The following is a 17,850-nucleotide window of genomic DNA, read 5'->3' as shown; positions in this document are numbered from 1 at the left end:
GAATTTTTTCTGTGTGTGTTATTCTTACTTTATACAAATCAGTAAGCTCCCTTAGTTATTAAATTTATTAAATTCATTTTTTTAAAAAAAATCTCAAATCTAATAAATATAGAAAGTGTTATTTCAAGACTTCAATGCTTAAAGCTTGAATATTGAAAAAGCTAAATAACTATCCCGTGTACTGAACTTTGGAGAAGGGAAATTTGATTTTGGAATGGGGATGTTCATATTTTTGTACTGAATTTTTATACTGTTTCTTGTATATAGAATGAGTTGTTTTTGTTATCCCAATTAGGATTGTAAAACAAGCTACAGTTAGCTCTTGGATGACTTTGTGGATTATTTTCCACCTGACTTACACAGTTTTTACAAGATATGTTCTATATGTTTTAATACTTTAAAGTGAATTTAACATTTTTTTTCTTTAAACAGGTAATCAAAACTTTAGATCCCAAGTTAAATCCAGCATCAGCTGAAATAATGCTACTAAGAAAGCAGTTGGCAGAGAAAGAGAGACGAATTGAGATTCTGGAGGTAAAACTTCTGTGTTTACTCATCTCTTAATTATTTTGTTGAATCCTGGTAATTAACTGCTGTCCTATATTTGCCATTAACGATCAAGTTTTACAAGCAGTTTAAAATGTCATGTTTTCACACTCAGTGTGTTGATTGCAAAGCATATCACTGGCCGACCAATTGATGGACTGTGTACAGCTCATGTACCTTGTTTATATGCAGTGTTGTATCTCTCCCCGTCTGTAACAGACAATATATGGCTATTCCTGACTTTCTAATGGAAGCCTGCTATAATGTTCCTTTAAAAATAATGCAAATATGATTTCATTGGGGGGAAAAAAACCCTGACCTTTACCATTTAAAAAAGATACTGTGTTGATTCAGTCAACTACATTTTTCTTATCTTCAGCCTGTTTCTCACCTGAACCTAGATAAACTTATTAATAGTGAAATTTCCAGGAGAAGGAAGTACTCACAGAATCCCAGTGAACCTCTGAACTAAAGTGGCAATCTTAGTTATTAATCATGCAAAATTATATTAGTAATGGCATGCTTTTATTAATTGAGTCTTTAAATTTTAAAGATAATTTTGTGTTAGTGGTTATATTATTTTTATGAGCCTTAGATAAGTATGTCCCTATGGAATTATGTATTCTTAGATTTATAATTGAGCACATTCTGGTTTCCTTTGCAAAGTGTTTTACAAAACTATATTTAATAGTGTGGTGAGATTTGATACTATTCTTCAAGTAAATATATACTTTCTTTTAATAATATATGCATAATTGAAGAGCCATGTTGAATTCTACATACTGGTCTTGAGATTCTCATAAATGGTACTCAGTTTCTTTTTTTCTTTTCCTTTTGAGATGGAGTCTTGCTCTGTCACTGAGGCAAGAGTGCAGTGGCACAATCTCGGCTCACTGCAGACTCCGCCTCCTGGGTTCAAGCAGTTCTCTTCCCTCAGCCTCCCCTTGTAGCTGGGATTACAGGTGCATTCCACCAAGCCTGTCTAATTTTTTTATTTTTTATTTTTAGTAGAAATGGGTTTTGCCATGTTGGCCAGGCTGGTCTGGAACTCCTGACCTCAAATGATCTGCTGTCCTCAGTCTCCCAAAGTGCTGGGACTACAGGCATGAGCCACCACACCCAACTGTATTCAGTTTCTTTTTAAATCTCCTAAGAATGTTCTATTTCAAATGAATGCACTCTATTTATGTACCTTTTTCTTGGTTTTTGAGCAAGTAGGTATGAACTGTGGTAGAAATATTTTTATTTAAAGACTTTAACACCCCCTCCTCCCTACATCCACAGTACATCACCATTCTCCCTGCATCCACAGTACAACGCCATTCTCCCTGCATCCACAGTACAACGCCATTCTCCCTGCATCCACGGTACAGCGCCATTCTCCCTGCATCCACGGTACAGCGCCATTCTCCCTGCATCCACGGTACAGTGCCATTCTCCCTGCATCCATAGTACAATACCATTTTCCCTGCATCCATAGTACAACACTGTTCTCCCTACATCCATAGTACAACACCAACCCGATGTGTCTATTAGTGCTTGTCTAGGCTATGTTGTGTGTTCTCAAAAGCACTGGGTAGGCAGATCTGTCTGAAGAAATGCTATTAATTCTTCAAGTTCCAAGTCAAATATCTCTTTCTCTTTTAAACTTTCCCTCTATTCCTTAGGGAAAGGTAGTCTCTCCATAGTGAGTCCATGTACTTTGAACTCATAATTTATTCCACAACAGCATTGGTGTTCCTTTTGGTACATGTGGATGCGTCTTGATGACAAAGACTGTATATTTTATCCCTGTACCCCTGACATTAAATATTTCATAAATCAGAAGCCAGGGTTGCAGTATTATTAGTAACTTCTTATCTTAAAATTGTTACTTCTCCTCTCTGGTTGGCCACCATTTCATCTATAAGATGATGAGACTGGGACTGGATAATCACTGAAATCTTAAATTGCTCTGTTTACGTCCCAGTGAAAGTCAATGAGAATATACACCATTGTTGATGTTTGAGATGTACATCCTCAATAGATATGATGAGAAAATAGTCTGTCTAACCATAAGACTGAGGCAAAGCGTAGGTTAAGTCATAGGACATGGGTGTTTAATTTGTGTGTGTTCATCTGGACACACACTGCAAAAAGAGAAAAGGAGAAATGTAAGTAGCAGAGGCTGTTCTAGCTGCCATCCCTCTTGGGAATTCTGTGCCTGGAGTGGGTGTGAGTCTGAAGAAGACCATCACTTCTCTTTTGGGCTTGGGTCTTATATACTTTTTCATGAGCATCCTATGTATCAAGATTATAGTATTTATATAAACCAAACTGTGGTACTCAGCAGAATTACAAAATTAGGTGTATTTGAGTAATTAAGAAAAGCACATCAGTCTCTGTGATGGCATATAAATATAGCTATGGAATCTAGTACACAGGCCACCAACAATTAAGAGAGAAATTTGTATTAATTTTTATTTGTATTAAGCTTTATAGGCAACTTAAAAAGATTTTTCTAGATATCTTTGGCTACGTCCTCTTTCTCCTTAGCTTTGACTCATCCACAGGTGCAGCTCTGTTTCGTTTACCTAAGCCAGTTGTTACTTTTTTCTCTAGATATGGTGGGCAGTAGTCTAAAAATCACTAGTTGTGTATGTATGTGTTTAAATCACTCTCTTCCACCAATAAGTTTCTTGAAATAAAGGTTTGTTAGCTACACATCTTATTCTTTCCTAAAGGTGTTGTGCATGCATTTGTGCATGACTCAGTTTACATTTGACTATGTCATGTGCCTCACAAATGCACTGTTTAGATTCTCTCAATAATGAGCATAGTGAAGAAATTACTCTGTTTTTAGTAATTTGGGGTAATTTCCAGGATTTTAATTGTGCTCGTATCTTTTTTCAGAGTGAATGTAAAGTGGCAAAATTCCGTGATTATGAAGAAAAACTCATTGTTTCTGCCTGGTATAATAAGGTGAGCTGAGGTTCAGCTAATGATTGAATGAGAGCAGTATTTATCAAACTTTTTTTTACCAAGTACAACATAAGGAAATATATTTTATTTTATACCACAAACCAAGACATAGCATGTTTATGTTTATGACTGAAACAAGTTACCCTGTGTTGCACTCAGATATTTCTTTGCATTCTGTTTTAGTGTTGATTCTAATCCACTAAATTGATTTTGTGACTCATCAGCCTTTAGCTGATACATATGAAGCATAGGTGAAATAATTCATAAGAATTTTTAAAATTGCATTGAGCTGAAACATTCAATTTGTGCCCATAAAGGGTTTCTGAAGAAATATGAAGATCTGCGTAATACAAAATTAAGTGCTTCGAGTACTCAGTGTTTATTTTAACGTCCTCTAAAGCCTCCGTGTGTCCTTTACTGTATTTGTTATTTTATTTTTTTATCCAGGGGATACTCTTCATAATTGTCTCTTTGTCCTACCAAAGAGAAAATAGCATAGTTTGAAATGTGTTTTATTTTGTCATTGGTAGTATAATGGGATATTTTCAAGAGTAGCATTTCATGATGTATATGGTTCTTTTGGGTTATTCTAATCAGCCAGAATAGGTAATAACTTAACTGTTATCTACTTTTATCTATTCTTATTTATACAAAGGCATATCACTTTATAAAATTCCCATGTGTGAATGCTGTGCTCTACCAGAAAGCACTAGTCATTCTCCCTGAAACATGACTCATGCTTTCATGACACCAGGCTTTTCATCCGACTTCTTTCTTCTGTTGGGTAAAATGTGGCTTAAAGGGCCCTGAAGGAAATTATGTGTGAGGTATTCTCAGAATTTTCTTGAGTCAGTCATCCTAGTTGAGATCAGGGACCATGTATCATTTATTTGTTCTTCCGTGACCTCTTGATACATAAATCAGTGAAGATATTGTAGCCGAGTAGTCCATGATTGATTCATTTTTTTCAACTTATATTTGTTGAGCATCTATTATCCATGTACTGTACTAGTTACTAGTGATGCTAAGTTCAGTAAAATTGTATTTTTTATGTGGTCTAGTGAGAGAGTAATGACTTCCCTTACAAGAAATCCAACAGCCAAAATATGGTAATTCGTCAGGTATCAGTATCTAGATAGACTATAGTACATTTAAACTATACTGGTGGTTCTCAAACATTAACATGCATCAGAAGACTTGAAAACACAAATTGCTAGATGCACTGGCAGAGCTTCTGATTCAGTAGGTCTGGGTAAGGCCCCTAAAAAAAATTGTTTTATTTTTAACAAATTCCCAGTGATGCTAATCTCGTTAATCCAAGGACCACACTTCAAGAACCATTGATCTAAACCATTTTATTATGACAGGTTTGCTCATAGGTGGTAGAATGATGGCCCAAACAAAAAAGTTGGTATAATTAAATCTAATTCCAGGCCATTATTTTAAGCTACTATTTTTGATGATTTTAAATTTAGTGGATTAAATAGAGAAATTGGATTTTGTGCCTTCTTACTAGCATTACCATTTCTCAGATAAATCAGCTTCTGAGCCCTTATTTTCCACTATAAAAATGAGGAAAGCCTTAGCTTTATAGGTTAGTTTTAAGGATTAAATATATTTATGTGAAAAGCACTTGGCAAACTCTATTTATAGTCATGTTAAATAAAGAATGTTATGTATTTCTTTCTTCAGAGTCTAGCATTCCAGAAACTGGGGATGGAATCTAGACTTGTGAGCGGCGGTGGTACCTGCAATGACACTGGTGCCGGCACTCCTGCACGGTCTTTCTTAGCACAGCAACGGCACATCACCAACACCAGAAGAAATCTCTCTGTTAAAGTTCCTGCTACAACATCTGATTAAACTGCAAAACAAAAGAACAAAAAACCATAAATAGAAGTGCCCTTAAAATATTTTATACCTTTCAACTAACCACCAGATTGAAAAAGAAGTTTATGATGCTGGATATCGGGTATTTTAAAATCCACATACATCAAATTAATTTTACGAGTTGACTTCAAAAACAAAGTATAGAATTAGCTGTCTCTCTGGGGGAGCACCGTTGAATAATTGGAAATGTAATTATACACATATTTCAAAAAAAACATTTGTCTTTTGAGAGTATTAAAATTTCAAATTGACTTTGTATATTTTAGTTAAATGTTTTCAGTTGTACTAGTAACAATTTTCAATAGATATTTAGTAATATTTAATCTTAAAATGTTATCTAGATTTGTTTTACCTTTTTTTTTTGATTCATATAAAAACAGTCTTGAGGCAGGCACATGGTAAACTATGCAAGGGTGATTTCTTTGACTTAATACATACAAGGCTTTACTTCTGTCCCTAATTCTTCCATTGAATGTGTACCTATCTCTACCTGTCATGTCATGGAAGATATAACATTTGGAAGATATGACAATTGAAATGACTTTGGAATAATAAAATTGATTAATTCGAAATTTTACATATTCTGAGAAGCTCATAGTTCTTATTTGTACCTATGGTAAATAAGGGCTTTTGGGCATCATGATTAAAATGTTAAGCATAGGAAATAAACTGACATTTGTAATAGAGGACTTTCTGATGGAAAGCAAGCAAAAATATATACATCTTTTGTGAAATGTCTACATACTTTTTAAGGTAATTAATGAGGATTTCAGTTATTGCTTTTAAACATAAAATTATAGTTAGCTTCTGCTAAAAATTGTATCATATAATAATTTTGCTTCATTGAAAAGAAATGTTGCAGTCATGAAACAAGGTAGGATCAGTTTGATTTTGTTTACTTATTAAGGAATTTATCTTGAGCTCAGCTTGTGGTATTCAGTTCATTTCGGCCCAAAGCTCTCATTTTAAAAGGTGTTACTTTTGAACTTTTGGGGTCATTTTTTAAAGTTACCACTTTTGAATTTTAGTTTTGATAAATATGTGCTGATCTATATCATAGCCATGAACCATATATGACAATTTAAATATAATTAATTGAAATTATAAACTCAGTTTCTTGGTTGCACCAGCTGCATTTCAGATGCTTAGTAGCCACATGTGGCTAGTGGTTACTGTATTGGACAGGGCAGCTCTAGAATACTTCCATCATTGCAGAAAGTTCTATTGGACAGCACCATAATAAATCTTTTTATAGTAACTTAGAAATACTATTTGATATTAGATGTTAGACCCCCCCCAAAAAAAAAAGAAAAGAAAAATGTTAGGACGATTTCTGATATAAAAAGGAGTTGAATTGTAACATAATTAGCATCTTACATTCCATACAGTTGAATACCTTATGTTGTGACAACCATAGTTAATCGTTTCAGTGCTGTTCAACACATGAACCTATCAGCAATGTGTTTAGACCAGGGGTCAGCAAACTTTCTGTGAATGGACAAAGAGTAAATATTTTAGTAAATGTCTTAGGCTTTGTGCAATCTTTGTGGCAATTACTCAACTCTACCATTATAGAGTTAAAGCAGCTATACACAGCATGTAAACAAAATGGGCATGATTGTGTTTCAGTAAAACTTTATTTACAAAGACAGGTGGTAGGCCAGATTTTGCTTGCATGCTGTAGAGCTGTGGTCTAAATTTTATTACTAGCTTTTCTTTGCAAATACAGTGTATTGTTCCATTTACAGTATTATTCTTTTTTAGGCACCTGGTTTTTAGATTCTTGCCTGGTAACTTTTTACTGAAAATACAAAAATTTCATACTGCATTTGCATCTCTGAGATTAGGGAGCACCTGTCAGGATATTTTGTTCTATCAGGGTTACTTCTGTTGACTACCTCTTAGATTTTGATACAATTATATTGTGGGGTTTCATTTTCGTATATTCTTGTAGTGTCTGCTTGCCTGTGACTTCCAGTAAAATAAAATAAGCCTTTGAAAATATTTTAGCATGGTATTTAACATTTTCTAAATATTATGGCATTTTGGCATATTTTAGTCAGTGAAGACATCTGCCCTTTTGGTGTTTCTACTTGCTTATGATTGAAATTTTACAAGTCCTTCAAAGCTCCCTTTTAATGGAATTTATTGTAAAACATTAACTTTAACAAATTAGTGTTTTCACAGGTTGGTTGCTTATAAATTTTCAACTATTATACTTGGAATTTCTAAATCATGCAATTTCTGAATAAGGACATTAAGGCTAGATACACTTTTCTTAATAGAGAAAAAGCAAATTTTCTGATTTATCACTTTTCTAGTTGATAAGTAGAATTTAAAATATTTCATATGTAAGTATTTATATGACTAATGCAATTTAAAGTTCTGTATTGTGATTAATCATACAGAAATTCAGGAACTGATCAGAAGTGAGATTCTTTTCCACATCTGGTTAATGTAGTGAGTTGACACCCTGTGGGTGGTAAAGCATTATAAATACTTCATCAGGAACCATGATTTATACACATCTGTGTTATAAGGGAGGCTTGAGTACATATACCAATGAAGAGATATTCAGCATTTGTCTATTTGATAAGGAATTAAATGTCCTAGTGATTACAAAGTAAAACTACAGACCAATTTGGAAGTGATTGTCAGTGTTCAGCATTTGCTCTAAGGTTAAAATTCCCTTTCTTTTTAAGGCTGTGTACATATGGCAGTGATATCTATATTGAGATTAACTTATGTATTGAGAAAAATTTGAAGTTTATTTTTTCAATGAATAAGGCTGTCACACGATTTAGTATAGATTAATGATGTCTTTTTTAGAAATATTAAACTGAGTATTCCTCATTATGTCATCATTTCTGATAGAGTGCTAATTCAAATGTTAGATAACGTTTCTACGTCTATACCTATTTCTTTCTAGGGGTACATCTGACCCTGGGGCTTGCGGGTGGCTTTTAGGCCATAGTAGTGTCTGTGTTAGGTTCTCTAAATGTGTATTTAATGAGATACATTCCTATGTAAAAATGTGTGTATATGAATGTATGCATACATTCTTATTGTGCACTTGTGCATTGTGAAAAAGTAGTTTGGAAATTTGTAAAGCACAAACCATAAAAGAAAATAGCGTGGAGTTATTAAATGATGTAGCACAAATGTAATGTTTAGTTTATGAAAGGTCCTTTCTATTTTCTATGGCAAAGACTTTGACACTTGAAAAATAGAACCAATATTTGATTTATTTTTGTAAGTATTTAGGATATTATTTTAAATAAATGATTGTCCATTATCAATATAATAGTTGTGAAATGATTTAAGTAAATAAACTTTATGCTTCTGTGTGTTGATTTTGATGGGTTTTTAGTGGGCGTAAATCCATGTTTATTTGCTGCATTGTAATAGAGGACTGAAAATATTTAGGTTGGTAAAGAAAAAGTAATTGCATTAATTCTTCTAATTTTGTTCTTCCTTTAAATTTTGGGGGGAATGAAAAGATATATTAAATGATTTGGGGATATGTCTTTTTATGCTTCCAATTTCACCTCTGGAACCTAGGCCTCTTGCATTAACACAGAATCAAAACATTCCTGGGGCCAGGCATGGTGGCTACGCCTGTAATCCTAGCACTTTGGGAGGCCGAGGAGGGCAGATCACTTGAGGCCAGGAGTTCAAGACCAGCCTGGTCAATATGGAAAAACCCCATCTCTACTAAATACAAAATTTAGCTGGGTGAGAAGGTGCACACCTGTAGTCCCAGCTACTTGGGAGGCTGAGGCATGAGAATCACCTGAATCTGGGAGGCAGAGGTTGCAGTGAGCTGAGGTTGTGTCACTGAACTCCAGCCTGGGTGATAAGTGAGACTCTGTCTCAAAAAAAAGAAAAAAGACATTCCTGGGTAATATTTTAGAGACTACTATTTATCCCTGAATATCCAGTCTACCCCTCTTTAGTGATGAATCCCATATGTTGGCTTGTTACATTATCATATCATCCAGTAAAAAAAAAAGAAAACCAAAACTGCTTCCCAGATTCCCACATAACTAGGTGGGCTACAGCTTTTTTCTGATACCTAGCTTGAATGTACACAATTCACATTCCTTTGAAGTCCCAGGAGATATGCAACTTTCAAGCTTCTCTCATTGTCTTTGGCTTTTGACAGTTTGACTATCAAAAGATGGTCAATTGTGGATCCAGGTGTGGACTTCTTCAAATTTATCCTACTTGCAGTTTTTTGAGTTTGAATCTGCAGATTAATGCTTCTCATTAAACTTGGGAAATTTTTAGCTATTATTTCTTGAAACATGCCTTCTTCCCCTTTCTATCCTTTTCTCTGGTACTCTCATGTACCTGTTTATATACTTGGTGTGCCACATGTCTCCAAGGCTCTGCCCATTTTTCATCATTCCCGTTTGATTCCATTCCTCAGAATAGATCATCTCATTGATTTATCTTCAAGTGTATTGATTCTTTCTCTGCCAGCTCAAATGTGCGGCTGAGTTCCTCCAGTGAATTTTTTATTTCAGTTATTGTACTTTTCAACTCTAGAATTTCTATTATTTGCTGCTTTCTTTTTATTTCTAACTCCTTATTGTGATATTCTATTCAGTGGAAAATCATTCTCATATATTTAACTTAATTCTATAGGCTCACAGAACATACTTAAAGCTTTTGTCTAGTAAATCCAATGCCTGGGCTTCCTCGGGTTTCCAGTAACTTTTAACCTGTGTATGAGCTGTTGTTTTCTGTTTCTTCACGATTCATAATTTTTTATTGGAAATCTGATCTTAATATGTGGAAACTCTGGAAATCAGACCCCACCACAGGGTTTATTGTTACTATTGTTGCCTTTTGTTTAGAGACTTGAACTAATTCTCTAAAAATTCCATTCTTCATCCTGTGCAGCCACTGAATTCTGTGCTTTTTAAGCATAGTGGTCAGCTAATTTTGGACAGAGATTTCCTTAAATGTTTTGAACTGATAAGTCTCTCAGCCTTTCCCAAAGGGGCTCTACAAATGTTTTGGGTTATACCTTTAACACTCCAGCAGGTAATTTACAATTCTATCATAGCCTTAGTTTCCTGCTTACACAGACCCTCACAGTCAGCCAGAGATGAGAGATTAGGGTCATTCCAGGTCTTTTCCTGGGCATGCATGTAGCCCTCACATGTGCATGGCCTTCTAGATTCCTAGGCATATGTCAGAGCGTTAAAAGCCCCAGTGGGCATCTCTATTCTCAGTGTATCCTTTTAATTCTCTGTTAGCTCCAACTTGTATTGCTACCTTGGGTTACCTTAATGTTGCATAATTGTCAGTTTTTGTTTTTGTTTTTGTTTTTTAACAAATGTCCTGTAGTGTGGTTCATACAGAATGAGCTTTTAGTAAGGTAAAATAAAGACAAGCTCTGAGAATGGGGCTTTTCAAGGAACTGCCAGAAAGGTCACATAATGACAACTTTCTGGGAATGGGGCCTTTCGGGTACTCTAAACCCACTCTGTTCCTTCCCTCCAGAGGCTGCTTGATCATTGGTATTCACAGCTACCATAATTGTGAGACTTGCTTTTAAGGATACTTGAGAGCTGGGGAGAGGAGATCCAGCCTAGGGCAAATTAAAACAGAGCTCCCTGTTCTTACTGAGAGCAGCTGTTCTTTTTTTAAACAAATCCTCAGGTTGTTGCAAGACTTTAATTTTCACTATTCTGGAAATGTTGAGTTTGACCATTTTTGCTCATACTTCAGTGCTTTTATGGAATGGATTCTTGGAGCTCCTTAATTTACCATTTCAGAAGATCTCTCTGCAAGTCAGATATTTGGAAGTAGGAGTGACCTTAATAACCAATATTTAAAGCCCACCTTTTCCAGAATGTGAAATTAAGGAATATAGAGGTAGAGGACTTGCTGCATAGCTACCGAAAATTTATGGCATACTGCAGCATTAATTTCACTTGACTGCTTGCTCTCTCCTACCCCTCCACCCCCCACCCCCACTATACATTCAACAATTATCCCCTTTCCTGAACGTCCACTATGCATGAAACATGTTAGGTACTGAATCTGTGTGAACAAGACTCAGTCACCTCTGAAAAGCTCATTTTAATTGGGAGATTATATGGAAATAGGAAATAAAACCTTTTAAATTAAATTCTCAGGGAATGGAGGAAGGAGCAACTGAGAGGCAATAAAAATGTCATTAGAGAGTTAACATTTAAGTTGGCCTTTACAGGATGAATAGGAGTCTGCCAGGTATAATTGAACATTTCTTACAGAAAAACTAGCTTGTATAAAGACATGAAGATGATGAAGGATCTGGCCTATCCAGGGAAGTAATAGTTCAGTAGTTTGGCAAGAGAAGTACTAAGAGATGTAATTCAAGAGGTGAGTAGGTATCAGATCACAAAAATTACCATATGTCCACCTAAGGAGCAGTTTCATGCATATGGCTGCGCAGGCCCTATATGAGGGGTGTCCAATTTTTTGGCTTCCCTGGGCCATGTTAGAAGAAAAATTGTCTTGGGACACACATATAATACACTAACATTAATGATAGCTGATGAGCTAAAAAAAAAAAAAAGAAAAGAAAAATCTCATGCTTTAAGAAAGCTTCCAAATTGCGTTGGGCCGCACTCAATGTTGGGCCGCACTCAAAGCCATCCTGGGCCACTTGTAGACTGTGGGCCATGGGTTGGACAAACTTGCTCCACATGCTCCAACTCCAGAGGGCACCATTCACCCAGATTACAAATGAATGGCAGCCTGGGGTTTTACAACATAGCAGCCCTACTGAAGAATCTGTAATTTATCCTGCAGGCAGCAGGGAGAAAATCTTGTTCTGTGGATACAGTGAGGAAAAGATCAAATTGCCTGGGGAAAATAAAAAGGTCTAGAAATAAGTTCTCCAATTGCATAACTGGAAGTTTTCCTAAAATAACCATACAGCAATACTACCATAATTGATTATCATGTTACTTTGATCTCATGTTTTCACGAGAAAAACGGTGCAGGTGTATCTGACAGCCGAGGGTAAGTTATGCTGCAGTAACAATTCTGAAATTTTAGTTAATAAAAAAATAAGTTTATTTCTCACATAACATGTTCATCTTGAATAAACTGTGACTCTGCTTCATGTCTTTGTCACACTGGACATAGGCTGACAGACCCTTATCTAGAACACTGGTGGTCTGTTGGCAGAGAAGAAACATGTTGCACTATAGCAGCTTCCAAGCACTTAGAAGTGGCTCGTGGAACTTTTGCAATCATTTTATGGATCAAAGCCAATCACATGGCCATTTCTGAATTCATGAGGGTGGTTATACCTAATCACCCCACAGGGAGGAGCACCACAAGGAGAGGCATCCCAGAGAGGGACAGTGGACTTTGACCAGTCAAGATACTCCACCACAACAGGTGTGATTCTACTTTTCAGATTAGGAAACAATTTCAGGAAAGTAAAGTAACCTATTTAATTCACAAGCAAAAGGTAATAAATGGCAAAAATCACTAATGGAATTCAGGCCAGCTTAGCTACAGAAATCTGACCTCCAGTTCCTCTGACTCCCAGTGCTACCCTGCTGAGTCTTTTTAATGTTGTTTTGTATGCATCAGAGCCCTGTGATGTCTTTGGATGTATTTTGGCAAAGAGAAGCCTCTGTTCTGACCCTAATTGTTATAACAGACATCGTCAATGACAGTAAAAGTCTGTGAAAGTGACCCTTAACTTAATTCCTTACCTATTTCAAAAGAAGAAAAGGTTCTTAGCTTTCCAGAGCGGAACAAATAGCTCGTGGTGAATACACAAAAACTGTATGACCCAGAAAGTACAAAATCTTTATCCAGGGCATCAGCCTGTTGGTGAGAAACAAGCATGGGGAAATCGGCTAGGTGGCCCCACTCCAGAAGGCCAGCTGGGACTGAAACGGTCAGGTAAGACAGGAGCCTGTGCTCCTTCATTGCGTTGCTGAAACTTATAATAGAAGCTAGTGTGAGGGCTGTGAAGTAGGTCATGGGGTGAGATGACAAGAACAGAGGCGTAATGGCAGAGATCTGACTTCTGGTAGTGGGTCCCACCTAGCCCCAACCCACAATGATTCCACTGATTTTGTTCGTTAATTTGTTATTAAACCTTACCACAGTACAAACACTGTTCTTAATACTGTGGACTCAGAATTGAACAAGACAGATACTGCTCCTGCCCTCAGGGAGTGTTACGTATTAGCTGTCGCTATGTGAAAATGCACCTCAAACCTCAGTGGCTTAAAACAGTATAACCATGTATTTAATTCATAAATCTCAGGTTGGAAATTTAGGCTGACTCAGGCAGTTCTTGTCTGGGATCATTTATGCATGTGCATTTAGCTTCCAGATTTGTTTGGATCCAACTCATCTCAGGTCGTTATGCACAGCTCTGGGGACTGGTCACTATCAGCTGGGGCAAGTGATGTCAATGATGAAGCCACATGTTTCTCATCATGCAGCAGAGTAAAGTGGGCTCATTTTAATGGTGGCAGGAGAGTCCCACAAGAGCAAGCAGAAGCACACACAGCCTCTTTGGCCCTGGGGTCAGCCAGGAAAGTCATTTCACCACCAGGCCAGCCCCAAGTAAAGAGACTGTGAGTAGATGCTAGCTCATGAGGAGAGGAGTTGTAAAGTCACATTTCAAGGGGTGTAGATACAAGGAAGGGAATTATTTTAGCCTCTTTTTACAGATAAATATAACTCTCAGCCACTCTTAAGCTCCACGAAAAATACAACAGGGTAGAGTGGCTTCTGTTTCATGCTGTGATAGTAAGTGGACTGGACTAGCCCTTCGACCACAAGAAAAACCAAAGAAGTGGACAAGGTAAATAAACTTTTCAGATATTGGAAAATTGAAAGTGCAGGACTGTGCTTCCCAATAGAGAGGAACAAATGAAGTGAGCTCTACAATATCTGGCTTTCTCCCTGGAGGGATTTACTAGACTCCATTTCAAGAAGCAGGGAAACAATCAGAACACAGTAGTCTTGGTAAGATGAGAAAATAGACTGGAGTTTGGGATGAATGACATGGCTAGAATTTATAGAATAGAGAAAGGTGGAAACAACAGCAAGAAAGAGCTCCAGATATCTTGAAAGAGATCAGCTGAATACCAACCTTTGCGTGTGTAGAGTAAGACTCTATGAGGCTGGGCAAAGGACATCTACCAGGAAGAAAATGCCTACCAGAGAGCTATAAACTTAATGATTATCATAGCTTTTTTAAAATTACTTTTTATTATTTTAAGTTCTGGGATACATGTGCAGAACCTGCAGGTTTGTTGCATAGGTATACATGCACCATGGTGGTTTGCCACACCTACCAACCCGTCATCTACATTAGGCATTTCTCCTAATGCTATCCCTCCCCTAGTTCCCCCACCCCCCAACAGGCCACGATGTGTGATATTCCCCTCCCTGTGTCCGTCATTGTTCAACTCCCACTTATGAATGAGAACATGAGGTGTTTGATTTTCTGTTCCTGTGTTAGTTTGCTGAGAATGATGGTTTCCAGCTTCATCCACGTCCTTGCAAAGGACATGACATTCTTTTTTATGGCTGCATGGTATCCCATGGTGTATATGTGCCACATTTTCTTTATCCTGTCTATCATTGATGGGCATTTGGGTTGGTTCCAAGTCTTTGCTATTGTAAATAGTGCTGCAGTAAACATATGGGTGCATGTGTCTTTATAGTAGAGTGATTTACAATGCTTTGAGTATTTATCCAGTAATAGGATTGCTGGGCCAAATGGTATTTCTAGTTCTAGATCCTTGAGGAATCTCCACAGTGTCCTCCAAAATGGCTGAACACTCCCACCAACAGTGTAAAAGTGTTCCTATTTTTCCACATCCTCAATAGCATCTGTTGTTTCCTGACTTTTTGATGATCACCTTTCTAACTGGCGTGAGATATCGCGTTGTTTTGATTTTATTCCTCTAATTACCAGTGATGATGAGCTTTTTATCATATATTTGTTGGCCACATAAATGTCTTCTTTTGAGAAGTGTCTGTTCATATCCTTTGTCCACTTTTTGATGGGGTTGTTTGTTTTTTTCTTTTAAACCTTATACAAAAATTAACTCAAGATGGATTAAAGACTTAAACATAAAGATAAAACCATAAAAACCCTAGAAGAAAGCCTAGGCAATACCATTCATAACATAGGCATGGGCAAAGACTTCATGACTAACACACCAAAAGCAGTGGTAACAAAAGCCAAAATTGACAAATGGGATTTAATTAAACTAAAGCGCTTCTGCATAGCAAAATAAACTATCAGTGAACAGGCGACCTACAAAATGGGAGACAATTTTTGCAATCTATCCATCTGACAAAGGGCTAATATCCAGAATCTACAAGGAATGTAAACAAATTTACAAGATTGCCATAGCTTTTACAGGATTGGAATTAGCTATATTTATTTAAAGTGGAGAGACCACACTGAATACTTCAGGCAATCAGTACAGACTCCAGAAAGATTACTCTTTAGGATGCCTAGAATGAAGGCTGCTTCAGACCCACTCCAACAAAGCTTTAAAATGAGCTTCAAAAAGATTAAGATGTCCTACCGGTAAACTAACTGCCTATCAAAATAAAACTTAATACTCTTTAAAGAAAGACAATGTAAACATTCAACAATGAAAAACTTATATAATAATTACTAGACATGAAGAAGTGGAAATATGTGACCTATAACAAGGAAGGAAACTCAGTTAACAAACACAGACACAAACAACAGACAAGCACTTTTAAATGGATAGTATATTAAAAGATCTAAAGAAAAATAACAGAGAAATAGAAACTATATTTAAAAAGATGCATTGGTACTTCTAGAAAAATAAAATATATAAAATAAAAAAATAAATAGGTGGGCTTAATGACAAAGTAAACACTGCAGAGGAAAACAAAAGTGAGCTTGAAGACAGGGAAATAAAAACTATCCAAACTAAAGCATGGAGAAGAGAAAGACTGGGAAATATTAGCAGGACCTTAGTGGCCATAGTTCAGCATTGAGGGGTCTCAGATGTCTGACTGAAATCTCAGAGATTTGGGAGCAGGAAGCTGGTTCAGAAAAAGCATTTAAAGTAATAATGGCTGAAATTTATCCAAATGTTCTAAAAACAATAAACTCATATATACGAGAAGTTCAATAGATAAACAACAAGTAAACAATACCAAAACACATTATTACCAAATTGCTGAAGAGTAAAGATAAAGGAAAAAAAATCTTAAAAACAGCTGGGGGACAAATGACTCCTAATGAATCAGGGAAAAAAGATGTGAGTGATTGTGGCCCTTTCATCAGAAACAACATAAGCCAGGAAACAATGAAATCACATCTTCAAAGTGCTATTAAAAAAATACCTGTTAATTTATAATTCTATATCTGGTGAAATTTTTATTGAAAAATGAAGGCAAAATTAAGACATTCTGTGATGGAAGAAAAAGAGAGGAGGAGGGAGAAAATCTGGAGAGAATTCAAGCCAAAATATATTGTGCTGGTTTTCAAGAATAAGTGAAATGGAGAGGAGTCAACTTGGGGGACTTTGTTAAAATACCTATTCCTCCTCCAAAGATGGTTATGCAGTTATGACATTGGTGAAAGATGTTGTGAAGCCATGTGTATTTCAGAAATGTTTCCTTTGGTTTTCATAACCCAGTGGGGACTACTAATGTCAGTTGATTTGTATATTTATAGTCTCCCATTTCTCACTTTCATCAGCACTGGAATGAGCTTTTAAGAAAGACTGGTCCTGTATCTCCCTTTGTTAACCACTACCTAAGAATCATAAGTGTTTATTGAATTGACTTAAAATGACTGTAAATGTAAGGCTTGGTACCAAAAGCACAGCTCCATTTTCTCTTTCCAAGTAGAAGAAGCAATTCATAAAATTTGGTTTTTCCACACTTAGGGAGATACCACCAGCATATGGGGGTATGGAGGGGAGCAATGCAATTTTGCCAAGTGAGAAAATATTATTAGCCAAGTGAGAAAATATAGGATGCTGTCATACATTCAAAGCTAATCAGAATAAAGGAAGGAGCATCTTCCATTGCAGATGTACTTGGAACTGTACTTTCAGATAGTTAAGGCAGAAACTCCCATGTATATGCGTGATAGAGTAAAATTTAAAACATGGCAAGGAATCCTTCATAGTATATGTCACAGCCTGGCAAAGCAGGGTCCAGTGTTTGCCACATTTATAGTTCTGTCCTCTTCTTGCTGTTCACAGCGCCGACCCTGGGCCACAGCAAGATCCTGAAGTGTCTTGTGAGTCATTTATTCATTCCTTCCTTCAACACAGAGAGAGAAATAACACTCATTAGGGTCTCACTGTGGGCTGGATATTATATTTGTAACAGGATATCAAAATGGGGTTCTTAATTTCTCAGTTTTACCTGGCGTCCCAGTTACTGCAAATAGTACATGCCAAGTGC

The 17,850-nt window shown here is 36.4% G+C and overlaps 1 protein-coding gene across 2 annotated transcripts in view; it reads left to right on the top strand.

Annotated features, from left to right (window-relative positions):
- Window positions 1–8,750, top strand: part of HOOK1 (hook microtubule tethering protein 1) — a 63,564-nt gene extending 54,814 nt beyond the window's left edge. The window contains exons 21-23 of one of the 2 annotated variants that reach the window (XM_032296841.1): window positions 433–534; window positions 3,439–3,507; window positions 5,200–8,750. In XM_032296841.1, the coding sequence (XP_032152732.1) occupies window positions 433–534; window positions 3,439–3,507; window positions 5,200–5,370 (342 nt within the window). In that variant the 3' untranslated portion in view covers window positions 5,371–8,750. The remainder of the gene's footprint in view (window positions 1–432; window positions 535–3,438; window positions 3,508–5,199) is intronic. The other variant, XM_032296842.1, reaches the window with a different exon arrangement.
- The last annotated feature ends 9,100 nt before the right edge of the window (window positions 8,751–17,850 follow it).

Source organism: Sapajus apella, unplaced genomic scaffold (assembly GCF_009761245.1).
Source record: "Sapajus apella isolate SASKATOON/1434 unplaced genomic scaffold, GSC_monkey_1.0 scaffold36, whole genome shotgun sequence".
NCBI lineage: Eukaryota > Metazoa > Chordata > Mammalia > Primates > Cebidae > Sapajus > Sapajus apella.
Note: the sequence above shows the minus strand (reverse complement) of the source record. Positions and strands in the feature narration are given on the sequence as shown.